The sequence below is a fragment of the Liolophura sinensis genome, chromosome 5, assembly GCF_032854445.1.
Source record: "Liolophura sinensis isolate JHLJ2023 chromosome 5, CUHK_Ljap_v2, whole genome shotgun sequence".
Lineage (NCBI taxonomy): Eukaryota > Metazoa > Mollusca > Polyplacophora > Chitonida > Chitonidae > Liolophura > Liolophura sinensis.
Window position 1 is genome coordinate 19,448,565 of NC_088299.1, and position 25,479 is coordinate 19,474,043.

The following is a 25,479-nucleotide window of genomic DNA, read 5'->3' on the forward strand; positions in this document are numbered from 1 at the left end:
TAGTATGATGAACTCTCCATAGGATTTCACTGTTATGTTCAGAAATCAGTGACATGTTTGACTCTCTACATTCGCTTTACATCACTGCCATCGCAAGGCTGGTTTGACCTTTGGAGTCCAACGCCACACGTGTGGCCTTGTTTAGGCTTATCCTCACCACTGGTGTCCTCGCGCGGAACTATTTAGTCAGCATTCATTAATAATATTCATGATGTCACTTCCTGACCAATCACTGCAGCCACAGTTACTTTGGCGTTGTTCAAGATTTCTGTACAAAAATTACTGGTGGTGGCAGCGATGTAAAGCGAATGTAAGGAGCGACGCATGTGCAGGTTTTCGCAGACGATGTGACTTGCACGTAAGATCACCACGATATAGCTGAAATACTACCCATGTACATGTAGTGTTTAATCGGAACCAATATCACCCATTCATTCATTTGCACTCAGAAGAGGCTCAGATCACATTCATAAGTATTTTGTACAACTATATATGCACATGTAGTTTGTGTTGTTGAGATTTTAGAGGAATTCCGCTCATTTCATTCATCTGTGAGGATTGATGGGTTTATAGGCAGCAGTGAAACGTATCTGACAGCTACATGAAGCCAGCACATCTGTTAGATGGGTTAATATACTGGCAACACAGAACGATACCAAACTTAATTCCTGTCTGCTCTAATGGAATAACCAAACCAAGGTTCACATCCTCCCAAAATGCAATGAAAGTAGTCAGTTGGCTAAATCTATTAAAATGAAGCAGGCTTCAAGATCCTTGATTGTTGACAATGTTTCTACAACTGTACATGTAATGCTTTTGCAGTGTGTGTTCCCTAACAGTTTGAGCCAACAGAATATTAGATATGTCAAAGTTCACTGAAAAATGAAAATGCCAATAATTTTGTCAAAATTAAACGACACAGCCTGAAACTCAACCTTGATCGGTAATGCTTCGTCATAAAGAAATACACAACAAGTTTCAATTCAATAAAATACATCCTGATGTAGGAAAGATCTGGAACAGTCTTCTCCACCCTCCCACACACACTTCAGATAACTGGAAATATAATGTTCCTGTTCTTTCATTCCAGGCATATACCTAGCAAGCAGGCCTATACCCCATGATGAGAGTAGGACATTGACGAACAACAAAACTCAAAAGCCATAAACTCTTAGACAATTAAATGCAAAGGTAAACAAAATTATTTATAAACACACTTGAAGTTCTTTGGAACAAAAAGTCCAGCTTTTTTTCAGATATTTATCTGACATTCTCTAAATTTGACGTACACATACAGGAGTATAACAGCACTTTAACTGACACTGCATTACCGTGGGAGGAAACCGGGCAGAGCCCAGGGGAAATGCACAACCACTCGCAAGTTGCAGACCATGGTGACAGTGAAACTGTTATCACTGTTATACACGTACACCAATGATGTACGATGTACATGTAGAGTACATGAGCTAAACAAAAAATAGGCAAACAATCAAAAAGCAATCAGGTAATAACGTGAATGTATCAGTCTTGCATGTACATGGTCAGTCATTAATTATCATAACTGGGTAACACTGTCAGCATGGTCAGCAGAACATCAAGATGACCATACAACATAAACAGGACAAGTTCTGACCTTGGCATCTGTCCAAGGTCATGTCCTGTTGATTTATGATATGAGTACATGTAATTTGTTGTAACAACAACTTTGCATACACAGATTTTTATTATTACACACATGTATTCATAATCTAACACAAAAATATAGAACTATGTAAAATTGAAATGTTCTTCATTGCAAATATATTGGGAGCATATGATTTCTGGGTTATCACCATGATCACAGAGTGCTGGATAAAACAATCACGCCATGAGAGGATAAGACTATAATCAGTGTTATGTACAATTAAAATACCGGTTAGAAATGAGGTTGGAGATTCTGGCTGATTCATAAACACATGTAATACATACACATGTACATTTTACTCATGAAATGCCGACCTTTCATGCATATGATAATTACAGTGTCAATAGGTAAGGTACAATGCTATAAACCCGATTTGGCTACAGCATTTTTGGCTCAGTTACGTTGGACTAGACTGTAAAGACATGACATTTAGCTACACGCCCGATTCAAGATAATCCAAATTCACATTCACTTCCTCACCTGAAAACTTGTTTGATTATTTAAATGCCACATAAGTGCATTGACGTGTGTTATCATGTACTTTGTGGAGCTTGTTATCTTCATCAGTCTCTTCAGATGGCATGAGATGGCATGAGAACTTACATCACTAACACTTGTAAAATGTTAAGTTAGAAACACCACAGAATATATGATTATCTTTCACATAAATTCATCATATTTAATACAAACTCTTTCACTGCCTATACGTGAGTGGACATGTCTTCTCTGAAAAAGACACTTTTGTTGTGAATGGCATATATCGTATATTTAAATGAATGATTTTGTACAAATGAAACATTCACGTTAATGCACCAATAGGACAGCAAGCCTCAGCCTGGATGTGCCGTCCATGATCACAAGGCATGGCTGTATACATACTTGAATGCATATAATATCAAGCATCAGTAAAGGTTATTTCTCCAATCTTGTCTGATTTGCCAATGAAGTACCCAGCCACACACCAAAGGAAATGACACTTCATTCGAGAAGGTTTGGAATATATAAAAGGCATTATAAGGACAATTTCTTGTAATACATGTATGTATGTGTGTTAGTATTCATCTCTATACAAGGAGAACAGCATTCAAAATATTTGTACCATTCCCAGCTACTCCATTAGCACTCTGTGTAAAATAGTACACAGGTAGTGTAAAATAGTACACCTGTAATATAAAACAATACACTAGTAGTGTAAACCAATACACCAGTAGTTTAAAATAGTACATAGGTGGTGTAAAACAGTAAACAGGTGATGTAAAACAGTAAACAGGTAGTGTAAAACCGTACCACTTTTTACAGTCCGATGATCCTCCAACCTCCTGGACAATAATACCATGATTACCGTGATTACAGTGCCCTACTGTTTGAATTCGCGTCAGCTACGGGTAATGGTGAATGTATCAATGACTTTGCGATCCTTACTGCGCACATACTGGAAGCGCAGCGCATTCTGAGTGGGTTCAGCCAGCAGAAAACCGTTGTCTATACTAGCATACACGTACGCTCTCCAGTCCACATCATGTTTATAGCTGGGGTCATTGGGTTCGGGGTTACCTGGCAAACAAAGAACAGCACCATTACATCATTACAGGTCTGGGACAAATGTAAACTGACAGCTGATTACAATTCATACATTTGGCATATGATGTATGTCACATGTATACATATTGGTATATAAAATGAGTCACTCAGTGTACATGTATCTGCACTTTCTTCAATACACAACACAGTGATGACGGTACTGAATTTGACACGTGCAATGTTTACGTATATCCCATTGCACACGTCCCTTGTGTTTGTCTTTCACAAGCACAATTTTTTAGGACAATATCAAGAGCAAAAAGTTATTTTATACTGATGTATCTGTATGTTTGCTTTTAGTGTATATTATATATGGGATCCGCTTGTTTTTTGTGTCAGTGGCCATTTTAACACCTACAGGCATAACTTGCACTCTGGATGAAACCCTTCACTTCTGAATATAAGAAATATATCATATGTGTTCAGAACTGCTATCTTCACAAAGAGATTTTGTAACATGCCAGGTGTCACCATTTACAATGGTCTGTATTTATTTTGAATAAATCCCGACCAGGTTGTATTCATTGTAAGTCACAAGTAAAGAGAATAAAAAAATAACTAGAAGAAAAATGGGGAATTAAAATCATCTAAATATAAAAGTAAATGTACTTAAAAGTCAAAAACAAAGGCCATTTTTCTAACACCAAATGCAGGCCAGCAGGAGATCCAGTATCATCATTCTATTTTGGAAAAACATTTATTGAAGAGTGAACTCGAATTGTACGTGGCACTGTTTTATAATGAATATATTATCATTTCAAAACAAGCCTTAAAGTGTCTTTTAAAATATAACGCACGCAGGACAGCAGTCTATTTATATCTCCTGCTCCTCTGACAAAGCTTCATTCATGAACTCCATCATCACTGACTTCTCTTTTGCTTTATATTTTATGAAAGGTATGTATTCTTGCTATTATTTTCCGACATTTTCAAACAAAAATAAAACAGCTGAAAAATTTACTTCTGTGTTACATATTTATAACAGTCATATGTATGTGTCATATAAAATTTCCTGAAAAGAAAATCCTACCAAATAACTGAAAGCTCTTCAAAAATGCTGGACTTTATTATTTCAGATTTCCAGGTAGATTTACGCAGAAGAAATATAATTTTAGGCTTGTTGCTGTCAGGCAATGAAAAAACAAATCATTAAATGACCTAGATGTGACCAATTCCCCCAAGAACTGCGCATACCTGCAGCTCCGTCCACTATGTAGATAGGTGCCTGAGGATTATGGAAGTCTTTCTCAGTGGCGTTTTCTCTGTACACAGGGTATGTCCGCTCATAGTTATGGTTATGACCGCACAGGTAAACGTCAACTTTTTGTTGGTAGAACAAATCCTCCAGGTAAGAGCGGTACAAGACTGCTTCTTTCGTGCAGCGTTCGTGAGCAATGACTGATGTGCAGTAGAGAGGACGGTGCCCAAATACCATCACCCAGGGAACCTTTGCTCGGTTCTTGTTGGCCGCAATAAGATCTTGCTCAATAAAGCGGAACTGGTCACTCTGCTGGTCAAACGGGTGTTCTGTAGAGAAGGACAAGAAGTGGACGCCCATATAGTCGAATGAGTAGTAAAAGTTAGAGGTGGCGTTTTGCCGCCCAGGCATGGGCAACCAGTTGAGGTAGGCGGCGAAGTCAAACTGAGCTTCATGGTTACCCGGGCAGGTCATGTAGGGAAGCCAGGGACTGATGTAGCGCAGCTCATTCATGTACTCCACCCAAATGTACGAGTTATTGTGCTTCTTTTTGCTGAAGTTGTCCGCATAGCTGATGTCTCCTGCGTGGAAAATCACCTGTGCTGTGTTGCTGGCCACATAGTGCTGTATACCTTCCATGGTGTCTTCTGAGTGGGTCACTCCCATATCTGCTATCAACACAATCATTTTGGGTTGACTGGCCATGACGGATACACCCTCTGATCCCTGATTCATCAGAACAACACCATGGTTCTGTCCCTGGCGTTGGAGAGTGTCATGAGTGGTGTGAAGTCTGTCTGCCAGTACCTCGGAGAGCTGAGAGTTGACCACCGTAGGGGGCTGGTGTGTGAAGTGATAGACAATGCTCCAGCCATACCCAGGGTCGCCACACATATAATACACTGTGCTGTACAGGCTGGGTAACAAGTTCAAGTCAAGCACAGCCGTGTTCAGGGTCCAACGGAACATCCCAGCTTCATAGGAGTAAGAAAAACCTGGGGTATAATGAACCAGGCTCGTGGCTGAGGTACCATATCTACAGCTGGGTTTGAAGGTAAAGTTACCTGCCTGAAACTGGACAGGGTTAAGCCAGGTCAGGCGAATGGTGCTGCCTCCATACAAGGCTAAGTGAAGAGCTTGAACAGGACTGGGGTCCACAGTGATCTTCCCTGGCAAAGGGTAAAGGTTCCAGTGCTCTAGGTGATCGCCACTGACATCGCCCTCTGCAAGGCTTGACCATACCGGACAGACGAACAGACAAACCAACAGGCTTGTGACAGCTGCTAATTCTTGTGTCCTCATCGTATACTGTTTGGTTTCCTGAAGAGAGAGAAAGTGACAAATCTCAGTACGAAACGGTTACCCCTACATGTATGTGACACACATATTGTGCTGGTACTACAAAGATAACATATACTTTTCTAAGCAGTTTCAAAACCTCTGAAAATGAACTTTCCATCAGTTTCCCGGTTCCTAATAATACTTCAGTTTCCCGGTTCCTAATAATACTTCGGCACTTCCTTATTTCCCAGGTTAATGTCATATCGGTAGTAAAGAATTTCCATTTGTTCAAAATATGGCAATCAGTTTTCAGTAACTGTCTAATTTGTTTCTACATATACCTGTAAGGCCAATTTCCTTATATTAATGACAAATACTTACATGTAGACCTACAGTTAGTAACACCTGTTTAATATTCTCCTTATACTTACGAACTAACTAAAAGGTAAACATAAGGAACAACAAAATGGCTGAAGTACAGGTACTGTGACGCCAGTTATAATCAATGTTAAATCATTCACACAGTAACAGGCCTATTCCCCATTCTAACCTTCCGCAGTACACAGTCAGCAGAGAGAGCACAGCTCAGCATTTCACTGGCTGATACTGGGTTATCAGCAGCCAGCTCTTGATCTGTCCATTGTCATAGATGGAAAAAAACTAGGTGGTTACCCTATTTGTTTGTACAGTGAGTATTTGCTTGTACTGGTGACCTTGTAACACTAAAATGAAGACATTTAAGTTCACAGTGACAAGTCATCCATATACACCAAATAACTGTGTCATGAAGTAGAGGTGTTTGGTCAGATGCCTGTAGATATCTTGATACCTTCTATACTGATCAATGACCCCTGAAATGGTACCATGCCAGCAAGGTTATCTGAGGGCCTGGTAAGTACATCTACACCTATTGATGAGGGGCTAGTTCTTCACTCTGCTAGATTATACACTGCGAAATATGTTATACCCAAACAAATCTATGTATTAAGAAAATTATTATGATCATTCTGCTAGATTATACACTGCGAAATATGTTTTACCCAAACAAATCTATGAATTAAGAAAATTATAATGATATAAGATGCGAAGCAGTTTGTGGCTAAAGCACATACTTAGTTGCCTTTCAATTGCTAGAACACTTGACGTCGGTGTTTCAACACCAGCCTTGGACAGGGGACCTCAGTGTGTGTGGGGCCCTCAGTGACAATATTATTAAAGCGGTTGACTGCAGATGGTTGAGGATGTCCTCCCACCATAATGCTGGCCGCTGTTGTATAAGTGAAATATTCTTGAGTACGGTGTAAACACCAATCAAATAAATAAATAAATAAATTAAAGCAGTTCATGAATGCTGGTGAGGCTTCAGTTGCAGTCCACCAATAGGCCTATGCTATGCATATCCGTACATGTCCGTGCATATCCGTACATATCTGTGCATATCCGTACATAACCTGCCAAAGGGCAAGGATCTCCAAGGCTACTGCCAAAATTGTCATATGCATAATGTGAGCTCGCAACTACCATGAAGACGTAATGTCTACAGTACTGGCTGCCGTGGTAGTTAAGTGAATGCAACGTTAAGAGCGCTTTAGCAGGAGACACATAATGAGTGTCTGAGGTGTGAGGTGGCAGAACTCTGGCACTCAGTCTCTCAGGAAAAGTACATGTGGAGCAGTGGAGGCATGTAGGACCAATGAATGTAGCCAAACCATCGTTCCAAAAGTCCTCTCTTAACAGCTGTAATTCATACACGAATTCACACAAGAATTAACAATGCAGGGTTCTTACTTATATAATTTCTTTTTTCTGTCTAAGCATTCATTTTAATAAGCTTCAATGCTCTACATGTATGTGTCTTACAATTAAAACACAACATGACATTGATGAAATGTGTATACCATACGCCAATTTTAAGGTACACATAAGAGACTTACATAAGAGATATAAAACGATGCGGAATAATTATTTAGAAGGATGATGAGATCCTGAGGTGTAAACTGTCACATATACACAGCCTCCAGCACAGCTAGAAATCTTACCTGATCAATAATAGAGAGACTACAATGTGCTTGACAGCTTTTCTTCTTTTATAGATACATGACAAGGTAATAAGTCAACAACCGGTGACATGACCTTATTGTTTAAGGTTTGTTTAAGCACTGGGTGTGTAGCAGTGTATCACCTGATGTTCGCTTATCCACACACGTGCAGCTTCATCCAATCATTTGTACGGTCAAGGATTATACACTGAATGTATAACCTGACTACGTATGTTGTAACATCTGACTGATCGGACATACACCTCACCTGTGGGACAAAGATCATTCAAATCCTGATTATTACTGTAAAGTCGCAGATGCCAGTGGAATTGGGGCAGCCAGTTTGTCAAGTAAATAATCTCTGTAACATACATACTACATGTTGATCATCATGCACAGGTCTGCTTCACAGAAAACAGTCTGGTAGGTTACTACAGACATAAATTCATTGAGAACACACATCAGAAATTAATTTACTGTTACCAAAGTAGAACTTACTGACTTCACAAATTTCATCATTTTTCACATGCCTTTTTATACATGTAATGTACTTACAAGTGCATGTATTTTACTACTAATGTAGTACTGTTTACCAAGCATGCAACTTACATATCCATGTATTATAAAAAACAAATTTAGCAAGACCTGACTTGGAATTGAACCCATGAGGTAGATAACAATTCGTTACTACATTTATCCCAGCTGAATTAGCCAGCTGATATGATCATCACACTACAGTTCTGTCTATCGTAACATGTATGTATAGATATGACTCCTACTGTTTGTACTGGTCAAACACCAGATGTCCTCCTTCCAACGGACTAAGGGCTTCCGTGGCAGAGGGGGTTAGCATGCCAGTATGGCGCAATATAAGAATATACATGTACATACACCTGGATTATACATGTATGTGTATATGTGAGCCTCCAGATGCTTAATAAGCTCAACACTAGATGTTACTAAACGTTATCCTCTTTCTTAATTTACCAGCATACATGTATGTCTATCTGTCTCTCTGTCTGAATCAGTCTGTTAGATTAGTTTCTGAGAAAAGTGTACCTCGCAACATTTGAATAATAGATTTAGATGGTTGGAACAAGTCTAAATTATGTGCCATGTGGTGGTGTTTTATTTCTGGCCTAAGGTGTGTTTTATTGCCAGTCCTAAGCTGGAGATGTGGGAACAAGGACAGTCACAGTAGCAGGCAGCGAAATTTGGCCTGCCGGCGAAACCCAGAAATCGGTTACGTCTTTTGTGCCTCGCCTAACCGATCATTCGGTTACGCCACGTATGTTTATCAACCCGATCGGTTACGCTAATTGTTTACGTGGTTTATGTTTCAGGCATCATTATGAATCATTAATAAAAGTATTCAGCTCAATGTTATGTTTGTTTTTCTTTTCTATATCTAGCAGCTCATACCGTAAGGTTGGTGAACAAAAGAAAGAGAAATTTTACACTCACACGGTGTTTCAACGTTGTGTGTTGCCTGGTTGGTACTTGACTCCTGTGGCACATTTTTACGTGAAATTCCGTTATAAAGGCTTATATGTTTGCAATATGCCCAGTCCAACATTAAGTACTTCCAGTAAGTGTCATTACGGTATTGGGGAGCGAGTTTGGTATCCCTGATTACTGATAATTAACGCAGTTTCCAACGCACGTGGTGTGAGTCTTACCACAGTGATATATATATGTATATATATATACTCGCTACAGGGCCGGGAGAGACCTTGACGTCACAGGCCTATGCGTCACAGGCCTGTGCTCTAAATCAGAACGCAGCCGGTGAGGTCCCGTAAGGGTTCCATCAATCTGTACGGTAGACTCGACTAATTTGGGCTCGAGTAGCAGTTAAACTACATGTACATGAAAAGGTAACCTTGTTTTATTTACTTGCGTGATCGTGAAAAGATAAGTCAAAATAAATTATTTGAGTATTATCTCAAAGCCTGTAAGGCATATATGAATGATTACATTTCCATGTGACTAGCACAGGCAGCTGGCTGTGGCTGAAATCGATGTTTCTATTTTTAGACGCATTGCCATACTAACCGCGTTGTGATTATGAAAGCTGTTCAGTCCAGTTTATCTGTAGTTACCTAATGCACACTGACTCTAAGGACGTTCTCGTTGGACAGTTGGCCTAACCGATTTTCCGGTTAGCCAAATTGAACCGCACGTAACCGTTGCGCGACCGACGGTTTCGTTCGCGCCAAATTTCGCTGCCTGCAGTAGGAACCAGGAAGGCATGAGTTACCAGATGGAGATGTGGGAACAAGGACAGTCACAGTAGGAACCAGGAAGTATAGACATGAATAAAGATAAATATGTATGCAGCATGAGTTACCAGATGGAGACGTGGGAACAAGGACAGTCACAATAGGAACCAGGAAGTATAAACATGACAGATATGTCTGCAGCATGAGTTAGAAGCTGAAGACGTGGGAACAAGGACAGTCACAGTAGGAACCAGGAAGTATAGACATGACAGATATGTCCACAGCATGAGCCATCAGTCGGAAATGTGGGAACAAGGACAGTCACAGTAGGAACCAGGAAGTATAGACATGACAGATATGTCCACAGCATGAGCCATCAGTCGGAAATGTGGGAACAAGGACAGTCACAGTAGGAACCAGGAAGTATAGACATGATAGATATGTCTGCAGCATGAGTTAGAAGCTGGAAATGTGGGAACAAGTACAGTAGGAACCAGGAAGTATAGACATGAATAATGATAAATATGTATGCAGCATGAGTTACCAGATGGAGACGTGGGAACAAGGACAGTCACAGTAGGAACCAGGAAGTATAGACATGACAGATATGTCTGCAGCATGAGTTAGAAGCTGAAGATGTGGGAACAAGGACAGTCACAGTAGGAACCAGGAAGTATAGACATGACAGATATGTCCACAGCATGAGCCATCAGTCGGAAATGTGGGAACAAGGACAGTCACAGTAGGAACCAGGAAGTATAGACATGACAGATATGTCCGCAGCATGAGCCATCAGTCGGAAATGTGGGAACAAGGACAGTCACAGTAGGAACCAGGAAGTATAGACATGACAGATATGTCCACAGCATGAGCCATCAGTCGGAAATGTGGGAACAAATTTAGTACAAGAATTTCAAGTCTTGAATATCAACGGTCGTGCTTTTTTTGTGTGTGTGTTAAAACCCATGGAACTACCTCGGTCATGTCCGGGAACATAATGCCGTGTATGTATGTATGTATGTATGTATGTATGTATGTACCAGTATATGGTAAAAACATTTTACAGAAATACTCAATAGCTTGGAAAGTTTTATGCATCCCTGAAAATTGACAAGATCACAAATCTAAGATGAATATATAGCAATGGGACCTGTCAAACGTCCAGCAGCAGGACCCTGATGTCATTTTATTGAGGTCAAATGTTTCTTCTCCAGCTCATAAAGATGACGTCACACCAAAAACAGTGTCACTGTGACATTACAAAAGACACTAATAACATATAGTAGCCATTACGATACCATCCAATTTGACGTAGCAATGGCTCGAGGTCCTGCTTCACACTTACAGCGCCACCGCAAGTGATTAAAAAATATGCCACCTCCCCATTATTAGAAAGTTATTGTCCCCAAAGATTCGATTTAGCCTTGATTACATGTATAGATTAGTAAGATCAGACATGTCTTATATATTATATGCACATATATATTATACTATCATACTGTAATGTCTCATCTTGGTGTTGCTGACTTAGTCATATACTGGTAATCATAGAGTCCCTAGTCTGTCTTATTTATGTATATGACAGCAACTATAGGAGATCTACAGTTTTGGTCAGCATTATAGGTACTGTGGCTGGGTACGGCTCCATGTCTGGTGACTGCAGCATGGCATGCCATAGTGAGGCGGCATGAGAAATGTCAATCCTGTGGATGAAGTCCTACAAGGATGTGACTTTACTGGTCGATAAAACTAAGTGAAAATGACATGACTTTGAATGGGGTTCCCAGCAAACACGTACTCAGAACACTAGCAAACACACACAACAGGTCAGATAACTTCTGTGGTGATGGTGATTCTCATTATCTTTCAGACAAACCATAATTCAGTTCACTGACCATAGGTTGAGAGATAGCTGGATATGCAAAATATTTCCAAATATTTCTCAACCTACTAGTCAGTGTACTGACACTTGCATATGAAACCGTTAATTAGTACAAATATAAAAGAGCACAGCATACTCCTCCAGGGCTAAACTAACCATAACATTTTCTGACTTTTTTGCCTTTTGGTAAATGGTACATGTGTATTACGTGATACAGTAAAAAAAAATCGATGTAATATAAAGACAAGAAGAAAAAGAATTAATCCATTGTGGATATCAAAAGTGAAAATACTCACAGTCGATTTACATCCTGACACCAAACTAGCACTAAAAGATCACTCATGATCATTACGTCAACTTTCATTGACTTGTTCAGATATGGCAAATAAAACTGATGGAAAAGGGAAAAAACAAATTCATACATGAGCTGAATAATATTAAGACGTCTTACATTTACCTGCATACTTGTCAATGACAGAAAATTCCTGTCCCGGATACGACTTTTAATCCCACAACTTCTAACTAAATCAGCTGTCATCACCACCTGTTAGCGTCTATTTTCAGGAATGAAGTAAGAAACGAAAAATAACTAGACTCAGCTAAACTAAACATTAGGATTTCGATTATAAATGGAAAATGGTCATGTAAAAACAAACAAAATGTGACGATTTAGGTTGTCGACGCTAATATCAATTGAATAAATCGAGACAGACGTTTTAAAAGGACATGATACTGAATGATTGTGAATTACGGAAACAGAGTCGTACCCGAGATGGTTTTTTGGTCCTGGATGCGGAGAACGACAACTGTGACGTCACAGGCACAGATAACAAGATGGCAGACGATGACAAGTCACCGCTGCTCAAACTAGAAGACGAGGATGAAATTGACAGCCCCAGACGTCAAATCCACAGTTTATTTCAACGAGAAAATAATCATGTCATCGAAGAAGATGCCATTAATATTAGCGGGAGTAATTCGGCTTCTAATTTAGCAGAAGATGACCATATTGTTGCCATTTTCGTGGTTGCATTTGACACCAGATCAGGTGCGTTACAACAACAACCTGTACTAAACGATTTTGCGATGCATTGTTTCCAGATGACTCTTTGTGTCACCTCTTTGTCATTTTAATTGTCGGTCAAGGAGGCAGACATTGCAGGAAAGGGGACATTACCTAATTGTGCTCTGAGAGAACCAGAGCAACTTTATAGAAAAAATATGCCACTGATTGAAATCCACTTGCCGTGACAGTTGAACTTACGTGAATATGCGTGCTACTCTAGTAGTAGTAGTGCAGGTAGGCCTAGCTGTCAGTTATATAAATAGTTCATGATGTGCCCAGTTTGTCCCTTATTTTAGTTCAATTAAATTAAAGGTGAGGTCTATTTTCAACAATTTTTGTATATCTACCTGCCTCAACGTTTAATCGTTGAACTCAAAAACCTGGTAAGTCCATTCAAGATGGCCATTAAATCCACTCTAAAATGGCGACACACGCTGATTTCTGGTGTGGACCGAAAAGAGATGGGTCTTTTCAATCACTCCTGCAATTTTCAATCAGTTTCAGACTAGTTATATGCAGGAAACCTAAGGATAAGGTGTTGTGCATGCACGATGCATCAGGTGCATTCAAAATCTGGATGGCATCTGTTGCCACGGGCAGAAAACATGGACAATGAGGCAGATGGGCATGTGACAGCCGCAAACCTTGACTGGAGCCATTGGAATAACGTTTTCTCGCTCAGCTGATTGGGCGAAATGTTCTTTCTATTCTGCATCCACGATGACTGATGAAATCATTGCTGAAGTTGTCATTTAAGACTGCTTGGTTTTGTCTTGTTGGTTTGATTTCAGTATCTTTTGTCACGCAGTTCCAAGATTTAATTAGACCCAACTCTCCATGACAGGATAAAGTTATTTTGATGAGCGAGGTGGAAATATTTGTGTGGATTTCCACAACATTTCGACTTGTGAATTGGTTTCCACGCACAGGAGTGGGAATAAAGGTCCTGTTCTCTTATATGCATGACAGAATTTGGTGTGTGCCATTCTTTTGGATAGAAAGAATATTCTTGATTGCATTTCATGGTTCACTTCATTCCACAAAATGCCTTGCGGAACGGACCTACCAGGTTTTTGAATTTAGCGATTAAAACGTTGAGGCAGGTAAATATCAGAAATTGTTGAAAATATACCTCTATGTTGAATTTAATTGAACTACCCTTGTTTGTGTCGTGTGGGTTTTGCCCCGGACTTCTCTCAGTTTCCTCCCACCATAATGCTGGCTGCCGTCATATGAGTGAAATATTCTTAAAACACCAGTCAAACAAATACATAAATGTTTGTGTGTTGTCATTGAACAGGTAATGTGATAGAATGGTGTATGCCTGAGGACACAGATCTGGAAGGTGTAGAGTTCAAGGCCATGACAAGTGGATCCCACACTCTAGACACAGATTTTGTGTGAGTATATAAAAGTGTCAGCTGACTTCCTAAACTGGGCCCAGTGCATAAAACATTAGAAAATCAAATGGCATGAAGGATGCTAATGTGAAATGAACATACACGTAGGGCTATGTGTGTGACATGCCCTACATGTATTTCCATGTTTTTCTGCCCAACACCATATGTTAAAAGCATTGTACACAGCCCAAAGGGTTGCTTACATTTACTGATACACAGAGTCTGCTGCCATGCACTTAATCCTGTTAGTACATTGTGTGTCCATAAGCTAAAACGTTTATGCACCTTTTGGAATCATTGACACTGACCTTTATGGGATGTTTCCTCAGAAAATCGCAGCTACTCACCACATGTCGACATGTTTACCTGAATGATCGCAAGGTGTACAACTAAGTTGTTTTGAAAGCTTATTTTAGAGTAAGTAAAAGTATGAAGTGCCAAAGGCTTTTAGAATGACAAGAAATTGGTGTTTTAACAGCGAGTTAATGTGCTCATACATGAAAACAATGGCATGGCACCATGGCATGCGAAAACAATAGCTTCACATGAAAAATGTGAGCCTTGTGACACTTGACTAAGCCACAGAAGCGAGATATCATGGAATTAATTTGTCTAGATGACCTGGAAACTGTCAGGAATGTAATTCGCCAGGCTGATGTGCATGGCAAGTTAGTTTTGGCTAATATTTTTGTTCCACTGACTTACTCATCCGAAGGCTCTGTTCCCATACAGGAATTTTACTGATGGACGTCCTCTCTGCTGTGAACTAGACCGTTGCCTATTTTAAAAATTTACAAATGATTTCTTGCCTACACCGTCTATAATTCTTAGTTACACGGCCAGACATTAATAGGTGAGCAACTTATTTTAATTCTCAAGACCTATTTGCAAATCATTTCTTATTAAATTAAGAAATTTGGTCTCCTGACGTGTACACCTTGATGCCCTGAACTGTACACCTGAGAAACTATTTCTCCTGCATGTGTATGTGTAGCTTAATTCTCACACTTGAGGTGGATTTTCAACTCAAATCCTTTATTTCAGGACTCGAAAGATGCAAGCAACTGTGACATTGTCATTTGATACATTTGTGTTTGCCTGTTTCACCTGTATTTGCAGATATTTTCGAAAAGATAATTTATTTGGGCTTTCCTGTTTTGAGAACATGCGTGTTGAGAGTGAGATAGAGCGAGGAGCACGGATGAAGTCTGTAGGTATCCTAGCCACCTCCTACACCTTGTTGTACAGACATATGCAGTTTTTAGAGACCCAGGTCAGGTGAGTACGGCAGAGCAGAACCTATACATGTACGTTGTAAGTGCAGATGTATTCTGATTCATGGTAACAGTATAGAACAGCTCATATGACTTCATTTAGTACTTCAGCTGGGCAACATAATGTACCAAGCAATACTGCATAATCTACAGTTGTAGTTAGCATGATGTTCTGGTTGCCTCCGCCCAGAAAACTTTCTGCCCTCATATGGGTGAAAAATTCTTGTCTGTGATATTCAACATCAATCAAATAAATTAATAAATAAATAGCATGATGCACATTCTATATAAAGCTTGTTTAAAATTCATTTATTTAGTTATTTGATTGGTGTTTTACGCCGTACTCAAGAATATTTCACTTACGCAACGGCAGCCAGGATTATGGTGGGAGAAAACCGGGCATGGCCCGGACGAAACCCACGACCATCTGCAGGTTGATGCCTTCCCATGTACTGCCGGAGTGTTTAAAATTTAAAACCTGTTTCTCCATACAAGTAAAATTATTATGTGCAGATGGATTTACAAAGCTAATTACATGTACCCTAATCCCTCAACCTTTTGGCGTGTGAAAGAGTAACTTTCAGTGCATTTTATGCACATTTATGTTAACTTTATGGAGACAGATCTACATTGGTTGGATTGGCCAATCTCAGGGATTCACAAAAAGTAGAGTTTTGTCAGTCTACACAGAAAAATGCATTCAGAATATGCTTAAATAAACACATTGCAAACATGTGAAAAGTTTGAAGAATTACAGTACAAGTCACTATACATGCTATATTGGATAGATAAATAATCACATGTGATGTTCCTCAGCAGTAAAACAATTTGTATGGCTAGCCATTTGTGAAGTAGTGGCATCTTACAAAATTATGGTTTCAGTCTACAAAATTTCTGCCAAATATTTGTATTTCTCTTCTTACAGTAGATAAGACTATATGTACCTGATTGTATAAACAAGTAGTAAACTGCTACATGCAGTTATTGACAACATAATCATCTCTGATTTTAAGCTACAAATGTGATTGGAGAATGTATTTGGTATTATATATTTCCCCAAATACATTCCAGCATTTAGTGAAGATTCTTCAAAAAAAAGAGAAATAATGCATCATTTTTATTATGGGCATAACTCATTGCATTGGGCGTGTTTTGTTTTCCCCATCAGACTACATGTTGAGATGACTGGGTAAGAGGATGGGAAATCCCCAGGGTGAAGGTCGTGGTCACATGTAGTGAACTCTGTAATACTGCTATTATAACGTATCATATACAGCCTGGGGTGTTTAGATCCATGGTTGTTAAATTATTCAGGGACTGAAACATAGAAAATATGTAGAGTCCAGCTTAAACTTCACATTTCTACCCCAGGTATTTAATATGATTTTTAGTAATTTTCCCTTTTTTTCGGTTCAGTTTTTGATTTTGTTTGAAGTCTATGTACCTGGTTGAAAAGGTGGAGGGAAGGATAGATGTAAATGTGTGACTGAAGTGTAAAGTTTAAACGGAGAGTATTTTACTTCAGGAAGTGTGTAATCCCTGTGTAATCTTACTTATGTATGAACATTTAAACTTTATTGTGAGACTTTTGTCTTTGGAATGTAGAAAATCTTTAGAAATACTACATGTATCAGTACTACAGATGCACTTAATTTTTCTGAATAGATTTTCCAAATATCATGTTAACTACTATTTCTCAATGACTAAGTAATACAATCACATTAAAAGTAAAAAAAGAGAACAGATTGAAGTGTTGCAGAAGACGAGATCTGTGTCTTCCATTAAAATATCCCTAGGCATTTCTGTACAGTTTGTTGATGTTGGCAGTATTCTCTTTTTATATGCATTATGATGGATTTGAAGTTGATGGTTTTGTTCTGGTGGTGAAGGGTGGTGCTTAACCTCCAGGTCATGGCAGTCACAGATCCTCTCATAGCTTCCATTAGGTGATCTCTGTATCTATGTTGTTGTTGTAGTGTACACTACCCCTTCATATCCCTCACTTTGTGTATACCTTATATTATTTACAGGGATGGTGAAATGCCTTTAGCCATCATAGACTTGTAGTATTGCTGTGCGAAACAAATGACTTTTGAAATATGACTTAGTTGCTCCGATGTACAGGAATATAACTAGTACAGTACACATTATGTGTTATCTAATATAGTCTGTTGACATCCTCTTGACCATGCAGGCACCAATTAGAAATCCCTGGCAAGTATACTCAGCTAAAGGCATTTTACGATGACAAGAAGGGCACGCTGCCAGCGGGTAGTACATCCGACATCTTACTCCAGCTTCCCTCCCCAGCCTCGACTCCCTCCACCCCCAGCAGAGAGCTGTTACCCGAGCTTAGGGTAAGAAATACCTCACAGTGGCGGGAGAATGAGCCCGTTCAATTAGCATGCTAGCATACAGGGTCTCATTGTGTCTTTCAGAAAAATGGCCTAATACACATGTATGTATTAAAAAATCAAATTACATTCTGCTTTTGGGCACATTTTAACGATTTTGTGCCTTCAGCATGTTCAGATATGCCTTTTGTGCCGTCAGCATGTTCAAACATGCGTTTTGTGCCATCAGCATGATCAAACAGAGAAAATGTGAAAGAATGAACAAAAATGGGTCAAATGGCCTTTTTGCTCTAAATAAAACTGGTACCTAATTTTTAAATGTCGATTACTTCTTTTAAAAATTCACATGAAAGGACTGAAAAAAATTTCCTGGATCCGAAACTGCTGTGCCTTTTTTTGTTTCCAACTAGCAGATGATGGATCTGGTATTTTGATACATGCAGGATTTGTCTGAGAGCCACCAACGCGTAGTGTCGTAACCAGTGTGTTAATGTGGCTCACACTTAGATTGGTTAGTTCACATTCAGCTGTGTAAACTTCACCGATACCTGGTCTAAACATGTACTAAATGATATGATAAAGCTGAAATATTGCTGACATGGCATTGGGCTATGCGGCTGTGTAAATTTATTGAGTATGATGTATGGAGATAAGCATACGCTGCGTCATCTCCATTGGGTCATCGGAGCGTATGCGTATTTAGTGTCATCAGAGCGTATGTGTATTTAGTGTCATCGGGGAGCTTATGTGTATTTAGTGTCATCGGAGCTTATGTGTATTTATGTGCAAAAGGTGTTCATTACGTTCATTAGTTTGGAAAGAATGAGAACTCTGTACTGGAAAAATAAAAGGTTTTTCACTTGGTAGTTTTACATATATTACTCATAATTCATCAACCTGGTTTCTTGTTTACTTGGTGTATACTTTTTGAAGTTTGGTTTAGTTTTGTTCTCTCTTTTTTTACTTCTTAAACAAAACTGTTGGCGATCATTTATCTTAAGTATAAAAAGTACAGGGATACACTCAGATTTAGTGGATTCTTTATTTATTTAGATTAAAAAGGTTGGAAAATTATGATATTCAAGTGAAAAGGAAAATACAGGTACATATATGTAATGAGATTATTTACAAGCACTATGATAACCGTGCTGTGGAACTAATCTTCAGTCTTCGTTATTTTCAGATCACACATCCTGCTGGTTGTTTTGCACAGTTTATGAAGTTTTTCGGAGAGCAAATATTCATCCTGTGGAAATATGTCCTTTTACAAAAGCGACTTTTGTTTTTCTCGCCACCTCCAATTGGTGTGGTGTGCTACAGAGGTAAGAGGTGGAATCATGTAGGCTATATTACATTCACCAGTGATCTGGAATATTTGTAGTGCATTAATCCCATATTGTCAGGTAATATTTTATGTATGGAAACTGACGTAAAATGTTTCCCCCCAAAATAATGAATTGCATGTAAAACCTTTGGTGCTGAAACTCGATTCTGCCAGTATCCAAGAAAACCTTATAACAACCTTTTTAAGATAAATAGAATTCCTAGAATAAGGCAAAATGAGCAACTTATTCATGGATCAAATTTTAGGTCATTTACCATTTTCTAAGAAAATCCTGTTTATCTACTTGGAAAAAGTTTCTATAGCTGAGTATATATTCAAATACTACTTCCAAAATTCTGGCTTCATGCAGAAATGAATTAAAAACATGATTATGTTAAATTTGTGACATACAGGTCAAACCAGCTATCATAAAAGCAGAGAAAAGTGGTTGTTTGTATTTAAAGAGTTGTTTACCCTAATTACTCAATCAAACTTTCAGTGCAATTTATGCGCATTCTTACCTTGATTGAATGGATTGGTTTTAAAGCTTCACAGAAAATATAATTTTATCATTTTATATTATTTATTTCTACACAGAATAATGGCTTCAGAATAAGCTTGAATTAACGCCTTGTAAACATGAAAAAAGGTTGAAGAATGAGAGTAGCAGGAAGGGAGTATTAATTTTGACCATGTTTATCGTGTGAAATTTTCTCATGGCAAAGTTGTAAGCAGAATAACTTTTCCTACAATATGTGTATTATTTGGTTGTGTATCGTGTTGGTAAATCACTTCTTTAACAGTAACCATATTGTGTTTCACCAATACTGCGTGTTATATCCGTACAGTAAGGAATTAACGTTGATTACTTTCAGTGTATTGCACATGTTGTTTGGGGAACCATGATATAGAAGGCCTAGGGAGCCAAAGTATCAAACCCCATTTCTACATCAATGTTGCTGACATTGAGACTCTGGAGTCAGAAGTGGCCTATATAGCATGTGAGTATTATAGTACCTGGATCCTTTGATTGTTGGGGGATTGGGGGTGACAGGGTTGAGGTTTGGGCTAAGGGAAGGGTTGAGGGTGGGTCAGAAGTGGCCTATATAACATGTGAGTATTATAGTACCTGAATCCTTTGATTGTTGGGGGAGCGGGGTGACAGGGTAGAGAGGGTTGGGGTGTGGTCGGCGTATATAGGCAGAGCCTGAGAAGTCTTGAGTTGATGTTTTTTGACTAAGATCGTTGACTCTCCAGGTTACATAGTTTGACTACTTGGACATGTTGTTGTTGTTTCAGGTACGACAGAGAAAATATTTGAGAGTAAGACCCACCTGTATGATGTATATATAAACAACCAGAATGTTACAACACATTCTCCTATCCTCAGAGACTTGCTCAAGGTCAGCGATGCCGACAAGGACAAGTTTGCCAAACTCAACAATCAACGGTAATCTAATTCTGAATGGTTATGAAAACTGACTGAGTCAAAGAAAAGTTAGAGATATTTTGAAATGACTTTAGGTATGAAAGATATGTACTTTTATCCTATACCTATGCGTGTTGCTCGTCTGAGTAACCGTGTGATATTTTTCCTTGTCACCATCCTCTGAACATTCGCACAGTGTGATATTTTTCCTTGTCACCATCCTCTGAACATTCGCACAGTGTGATATTTTTCCTTGTCACCATCCTCTGAACATTCGCACAGTGTGATATTTTTCCTTGTCACCATCCTCTGAACATTCGCACAGTGCGATATTTTTCCTTGTCACCATCCTCTGAATATTTGCACAGTGCGATATTTTTCCTTGTCACCATCTTCTGAACATTCGCATACGCCGAACTGCTTTCACACTTGATGACATCTGGCTGGGAAAGCTCTGTTTTTCGAAATGGGAATTTCCATGCAGTGCTGACCTACTACACATGAACATGTGATTTAATGTCGTTAAACCCTTATAAAAAGTGTTTCTACACTGTGTGGCAAACTGTCTATTATTTATGTCGACTGCTTCTTGATTTTTTTGTACGACCAGATTCCATTCAGTGGCGCATACGGCTGTCATTTCAGGCCAGATTTACCGTTCAAACCATCCACACATTATTAAAGTGTTTTCACCATTTTTCTTCGTCATCAGCTACAGGAGAAAAGCTTCCAGTAGTGTGGTATAAATGTCAGCCAATAGGAAAATCCATAACTATGAAATCCATAATGAAGAATATGGCAAAAAAATCTAACTTACCTGGCTGTTTAACAAACCATAAGCTAGCAAAACTGTGTGTACCCGACTCCTTGATGCTGGTATAGCAACTTGCTGGTCAAAGATGTTGCAAGCATCAACAAATAAGCTGTCGTTTCTCCTAGTATGGTACTGGTATGCAGGAAAACATGAGCCACATCATTTCAAATGCATCCAGTTGCTCGTAGCCTTCCACCTCACCTCCTACCAACCCACAAACTTCAAAAGACTTCCTGCAGTCTACACCGGTGTGCAACCCTCCAATTTTGTAAATTGTTGAAGTTGGGCCTACATGTTCACTTGTAAAGTAGGTCAAATTTTTGTTGGTGCACACAAATCTGGAGTATATTTCAAAGTTGTTGAACTGGGTAGTCCCAACCCAGATGAAGTTTAGATTTTTGGTTTTTCAGAAATTGACCATATGTGGAATAATTTAAAAAGTAATTTTTTAAAAGCACAGTTACAGGTACAGGATGTTTTAGAATGAACTCCATGTGCAGGTAATGATTTAGAAACGTTGCGCAAAGCAACCGAGTACGAGGTACATTCCTGGATTTTAATGTCCCAAAATAGATTTTATAGGAGGTATATGATAAATAGATTATCACTGTGCTGATCTGCATAGTCGTATCAATCTCGTTCTATGCAGCAGTGTGCTTGTTTGATACGCCAGTGCAAACATACATTGCATGACGATTATTAATGATTAGCTGATGAGAAGCTGACAGAGAAGGTCCATCAGGTATTGTTCTATGTTGCGAATGACAATAACTGTGAAAATAGTAAATGTAGAATCTGGTTGCACAAGATTATTTGTGTTGTTTTTGAAATTAAAACTTTTGACCACAGAGATATAGAAAAACAGCTGCCTTATTGTTTGCACTTGTATCTTTGTGACTGACATAATATCTTCAGTTTCTGGTGATGCATATGACCTGTAGTACATGAAGCTGGATCACTGTGTAGATATTGGTTATCTCCCTTTCACAGGTCAGCCCATCTGTTTTCTATGCAGGAGTTGGGAGATCAGAACACAAACGAAGAGGAGATATTTACCTCGTGAGTCACAATAATTTCAGTGTAGAGAACAGGTGTCCAAATAGTGCCTACAGGGTTATGTAAGAACATGTGGGTCAGTGGCTGTAACAGCCTGTTAGAAAACAGCTTTTTCAAGCTTGGTCAGATGAAATGACCATGTGTACGGCATATTTATATGAAAGAAGGGGGGTAACTTTAGTACAGGATAAACAAACTACCAGAGGATCCAGGTGTCCTGTCAATGGGGCGTTGTTTGAAAGAGGGTGATGAGGGTGTATGTTGCCGAAAAAATGAGATCAAGTACAAAGTGAAGAAACTGTACAAGTGTCATTGCGAATCCTGTGAGTTTCCCAAGCTTTCCTGTTTTCCTCTAAGTGAAGCTGGTTACACAGGAATTCATCCCATGTAACAATAACATGACAAAAAGGTTAGAAGGGTGCAGCATCAGTAATAATAGGATCAAGAAATAATGTTTTGTACAACTTGGAGATACTGTGCAGATGTTGATAGTGTCTAGTACAAAAACTGAGAGTTTCAAAAGCTTTGCTTGCTAACTGTAGCAGGAAGTATGATTAAATAGAAATCACTTAGGTCACAGGACTGTAAATTGAAATATTTCAAAAGAAGTTAATGCCTTTGGTATGTTAGGACAACTCATGATTTTGTGACGTGTATTAACAGGTTCTTCACAGAGCAGAACAACCGTTTGTTCCAGACATTACTGGACGTGTCATGTTCCCAGGATCGTCAGCTGACGTCTGAGCACATGAGGAGCATGGGGCTGGACCCCCAGGGGGACCGGGCATTCCTCATGGAGCTGGTGGAAGCTTACGGCATTGACGTCGTCCTCATGGTGGACAACCCCTGCTGTCCTAAGTGACTATGCCCAGTCAGGAGCGGATGACAAGGCACCATGAGATTACACAGGTCTATTCAGGGCTGTGTCTAGTGGGAAATGACAAGCATAACCAACCAAATTGTGAGAGTTTGCCTAAGAGCGTCTTGCATGGGTCAGCATCATTTGGTGATTTTCCAGAAGAACAGATTAGGCATGTGCCATCAATCCAGTGTTGTCAACATGAGCATAGGTGGTCTGCTTTGATGTTGGACAGTGGGATATGTTCATCAAGGGGGGAGAACTCCCCTGTTAACCCCTCTTCCCTCACAGGTGGTTGATTCTCTCTGGCTGGCACCAGTGTTACATGGTGACCCTCTGCCATGGTACAAGCGGAGTGGCTGGCTGGCTGGCTGGCTGGCTGGCTGTTGTGTGTTGCCAGTTGCCAAAAGATGGAATACCCTCCGAGAGCTTCAGACCAATGTCCCCCATGCTGGAAACTAGATCAAACAAATGTCCACCTTTGAACGATGAACCCATTCCTTGAATGTAAACCATTGTATAAATACACATAAATGTATGGTGACATTCATATGTGTAGTGGCATTCCTGTTGTATCATACTTGTCTATATGAACTGCATCATAGGATTCTGTAATATTGCTAAAAATTGGACAAAGTCAGAAGAGCCTGAAACATTTGTAAACCCAGTGTAACTGATGATTGTTAGTGTAACTGTGTTTTAGAGTGTGGTTGCCATTCCATTGTATTAGAGCAGTTTGTGATGCTCATCTCTAGTGTGGTGTACACTTCCCACACTCTTGCTGGAACTGGTTTGTGCTGTCCCACACATGCGTACACTGGGAGTTGATTAACATACACGTGTGTAGTCACAGATTGGAGAGTTCAGGTGAAGTAATCACTCAAGACCATCAATAAAATTATCTTTTTCAGCAGTACCCAAATAGAAATTCGGTAGTGAATTCTTTTTAGAAGAACAGATTTAAAAAGAAATAGAATTCAGAGAAAGAAGTGGAAGCGTCTTAATTTCGGGAGTCTGTGGAATTAGCCAAAACGATGATATTTTTACTGATGGCCGAGAAGCTGACACTACCAGTGCAGATACCTCGTTGTATGTGGGCTCTATTTAGCAACTGCCAGGGTCTTAAAGCTGCCTTTATGACTATTTCTGTGTACTATTTTTCTGTTGCTGTACATTGCACAATTTTTGCTTGCTCATTTGTTTTAGGGTATTTTGTCCCTGGGTGGAAGCGTTTAAGATCAAACCAACCCTCGAGCAGACTTTTGAATGAGTGCTGAATATATAGTCTAATCTTATTGGAAATAGGTTACTATTTATAGCACGGGATGGGGGCAGGGAAGCTATTTTCAAAGGGCGTGTCTACGAACCTACATAACAAAATGGCTGCTTTCTAAAACGAAATTCAGGGGAAGAGCAGCTGAATGTGTACCAATCACTGAAAACAAGGACTTCTATAAACCTCCATGTACACGTAGGTGCACATATAATGCATATTAATACAACATATGTATACAAAGTCAGTAACCATCTTTGTAAAGTTTGTAAATTAAATTGAATTGTCTTTGATGTACATAAAACTATGTGCCAGCATCAGCATTATCCTGTGTTCCCAGCATCAGCATAATCCCATGTTCCCAGCATCAGCATAATCCCCTGTGTGCCTAGCATCAGCATAATCCCCTGTGTGCTCAGCATCAGCATAATCCCGTGTGCCTGGCATCAGCATAATCCCCTGTGTGCTCAGCATCAGCATAATCCCCTGTGTGACCAGCATAGGCATAATCCCTTATGGCTACAAGTGTATAATAGGGATTTTTTTACATAAAGGTCATCATTTAGTGGTAGTGCTTAATTAACATACATGTAATATATACTTTTAATTTACAAACCACTTTTATATCCCTGAACTGTATTCATGTGTTTGAACAGCCAGGTATGTGGATCAATGTCTGTGGTGCACATTAACATATAATATACCTGAACAGATCCATGGCTGTGCAGTAGACTAATTACCAA

At 39.3% G+C, this 25,479-nt stretch overlaps 2 protein-coding genes across 5 annotated transcripts; one reads left to right on the forward strand and one right to left on the reverse strand.

Annotated features, from left to right (window-relative positions):
* Positions 1-246: 246 nt before the first annotated feature.
* LOC135465664 (acid phosphatase type 7-like) lies at positions 247-8,055 on the reverse strand. Of its 3 annotated transcripts, none has more exons than XM_064742965.1 (3): positions 7,927-8,055; positions 4,460-5,783; positions 247-3,238 (listed from the first exon to the last, which is right to left on the reverse strand). In XM_064742965.1, the coding sequence occupies exons 2-3, from the start codon at positions 5,763-5,765 to the stop codon at positions 3,060-3,062; spliced, it is 1,485 nt and encodes a 494-aa protein (XP_064599035.1). In that variant the 5' UTR covers positions 5,766-5,783; positions 7,927-8,055; the 3' UTR covers positions 247-3,059. The 3 variants fall into 3 exon arrangements, with proteins under 3 accessions (XP_064599035.1, XP_064599034.1, XP_064599036.1); XM_064742964.1 differs by having other exon boundaries at positions 7,784-8,049; XM_064742966.1 differs by lacking the exon at positions 7,927-8,055 and adding an exon at positions 6,126-6,225.
* LOC135465666 (DENN domain-containing protein 11-like) lies at positions 6,437-25,479 on the forward strand. Of its 2 annotated transcripts, none has more exons than XM_064742968.1 (9): positions 6,437-6,635; positions 14,254-14,353; positions 15,473-15,631; positions 17,822-17,984; positions 19,165-19,303; positions 20,181-20,306; positions 20,605-20,755; positions 22,539-22,607; positions 23,268-25,479. In XM_064742968.1, the coding sequence occupies exons 2-9, from the start codon at positions 14,274-14,276 to the stop codon at positions 23,464-23,466; spliced, it is 1,086 nt and encodes a 361-aa protein (XP_064599038.1). In that variant the 5' UTR covers positions 6,437-6,635; positions 14,254-14,273; the 3' UTR covers positions 23,467-25,479. The 2 variants fall into 2 exon arrangements, with proteins under 2 accessions (XP_064599038.1, XP_064599037.1); XM_064742967.1 differs by lacking the exon at positions 6,437-6,635 and adding an exon at positions 12,673-12,935.

Bases quoted from the DNA above. Each gene is read 5' to 3' on its own strand.
- LOC135465666 (XM_064742967.1), top strand. From the start codon at position 12,722: ATGGCAGACGATGACAAGTCACCGCTGCTCAAACTAGAAGACGAGGAT. The intron at 17,985-19,164 runs GTAAGAAATACC...CGTTATTTTCAG, and splicing joins AGCTGTTACCCGAGCTTAGG to ATCACACATCCTGCTGGTTG. The intron at 20,307-20,604 runs GTGAGTATTATA...TTGTTGTTTCAG, and splicing joins AGAAGTGGCCTATATAGCAT to GTACGACAGAGAAAATATTT.
- LOC135465664 (XM_064742965.1), bottom strand. From the start codon at position 5,765: ATGAGGACACAAGAATTAGCAGCTGTCACAAGCCTGTTGGTTTGTCTG. The intron at 3,239-4,459 runs GTATGCGCAGTT...TTTGTTTGCCAG, and splicing joins CATAGTGGACGGAGCTGCAG to GTAACCCCGAACCCAATGAC.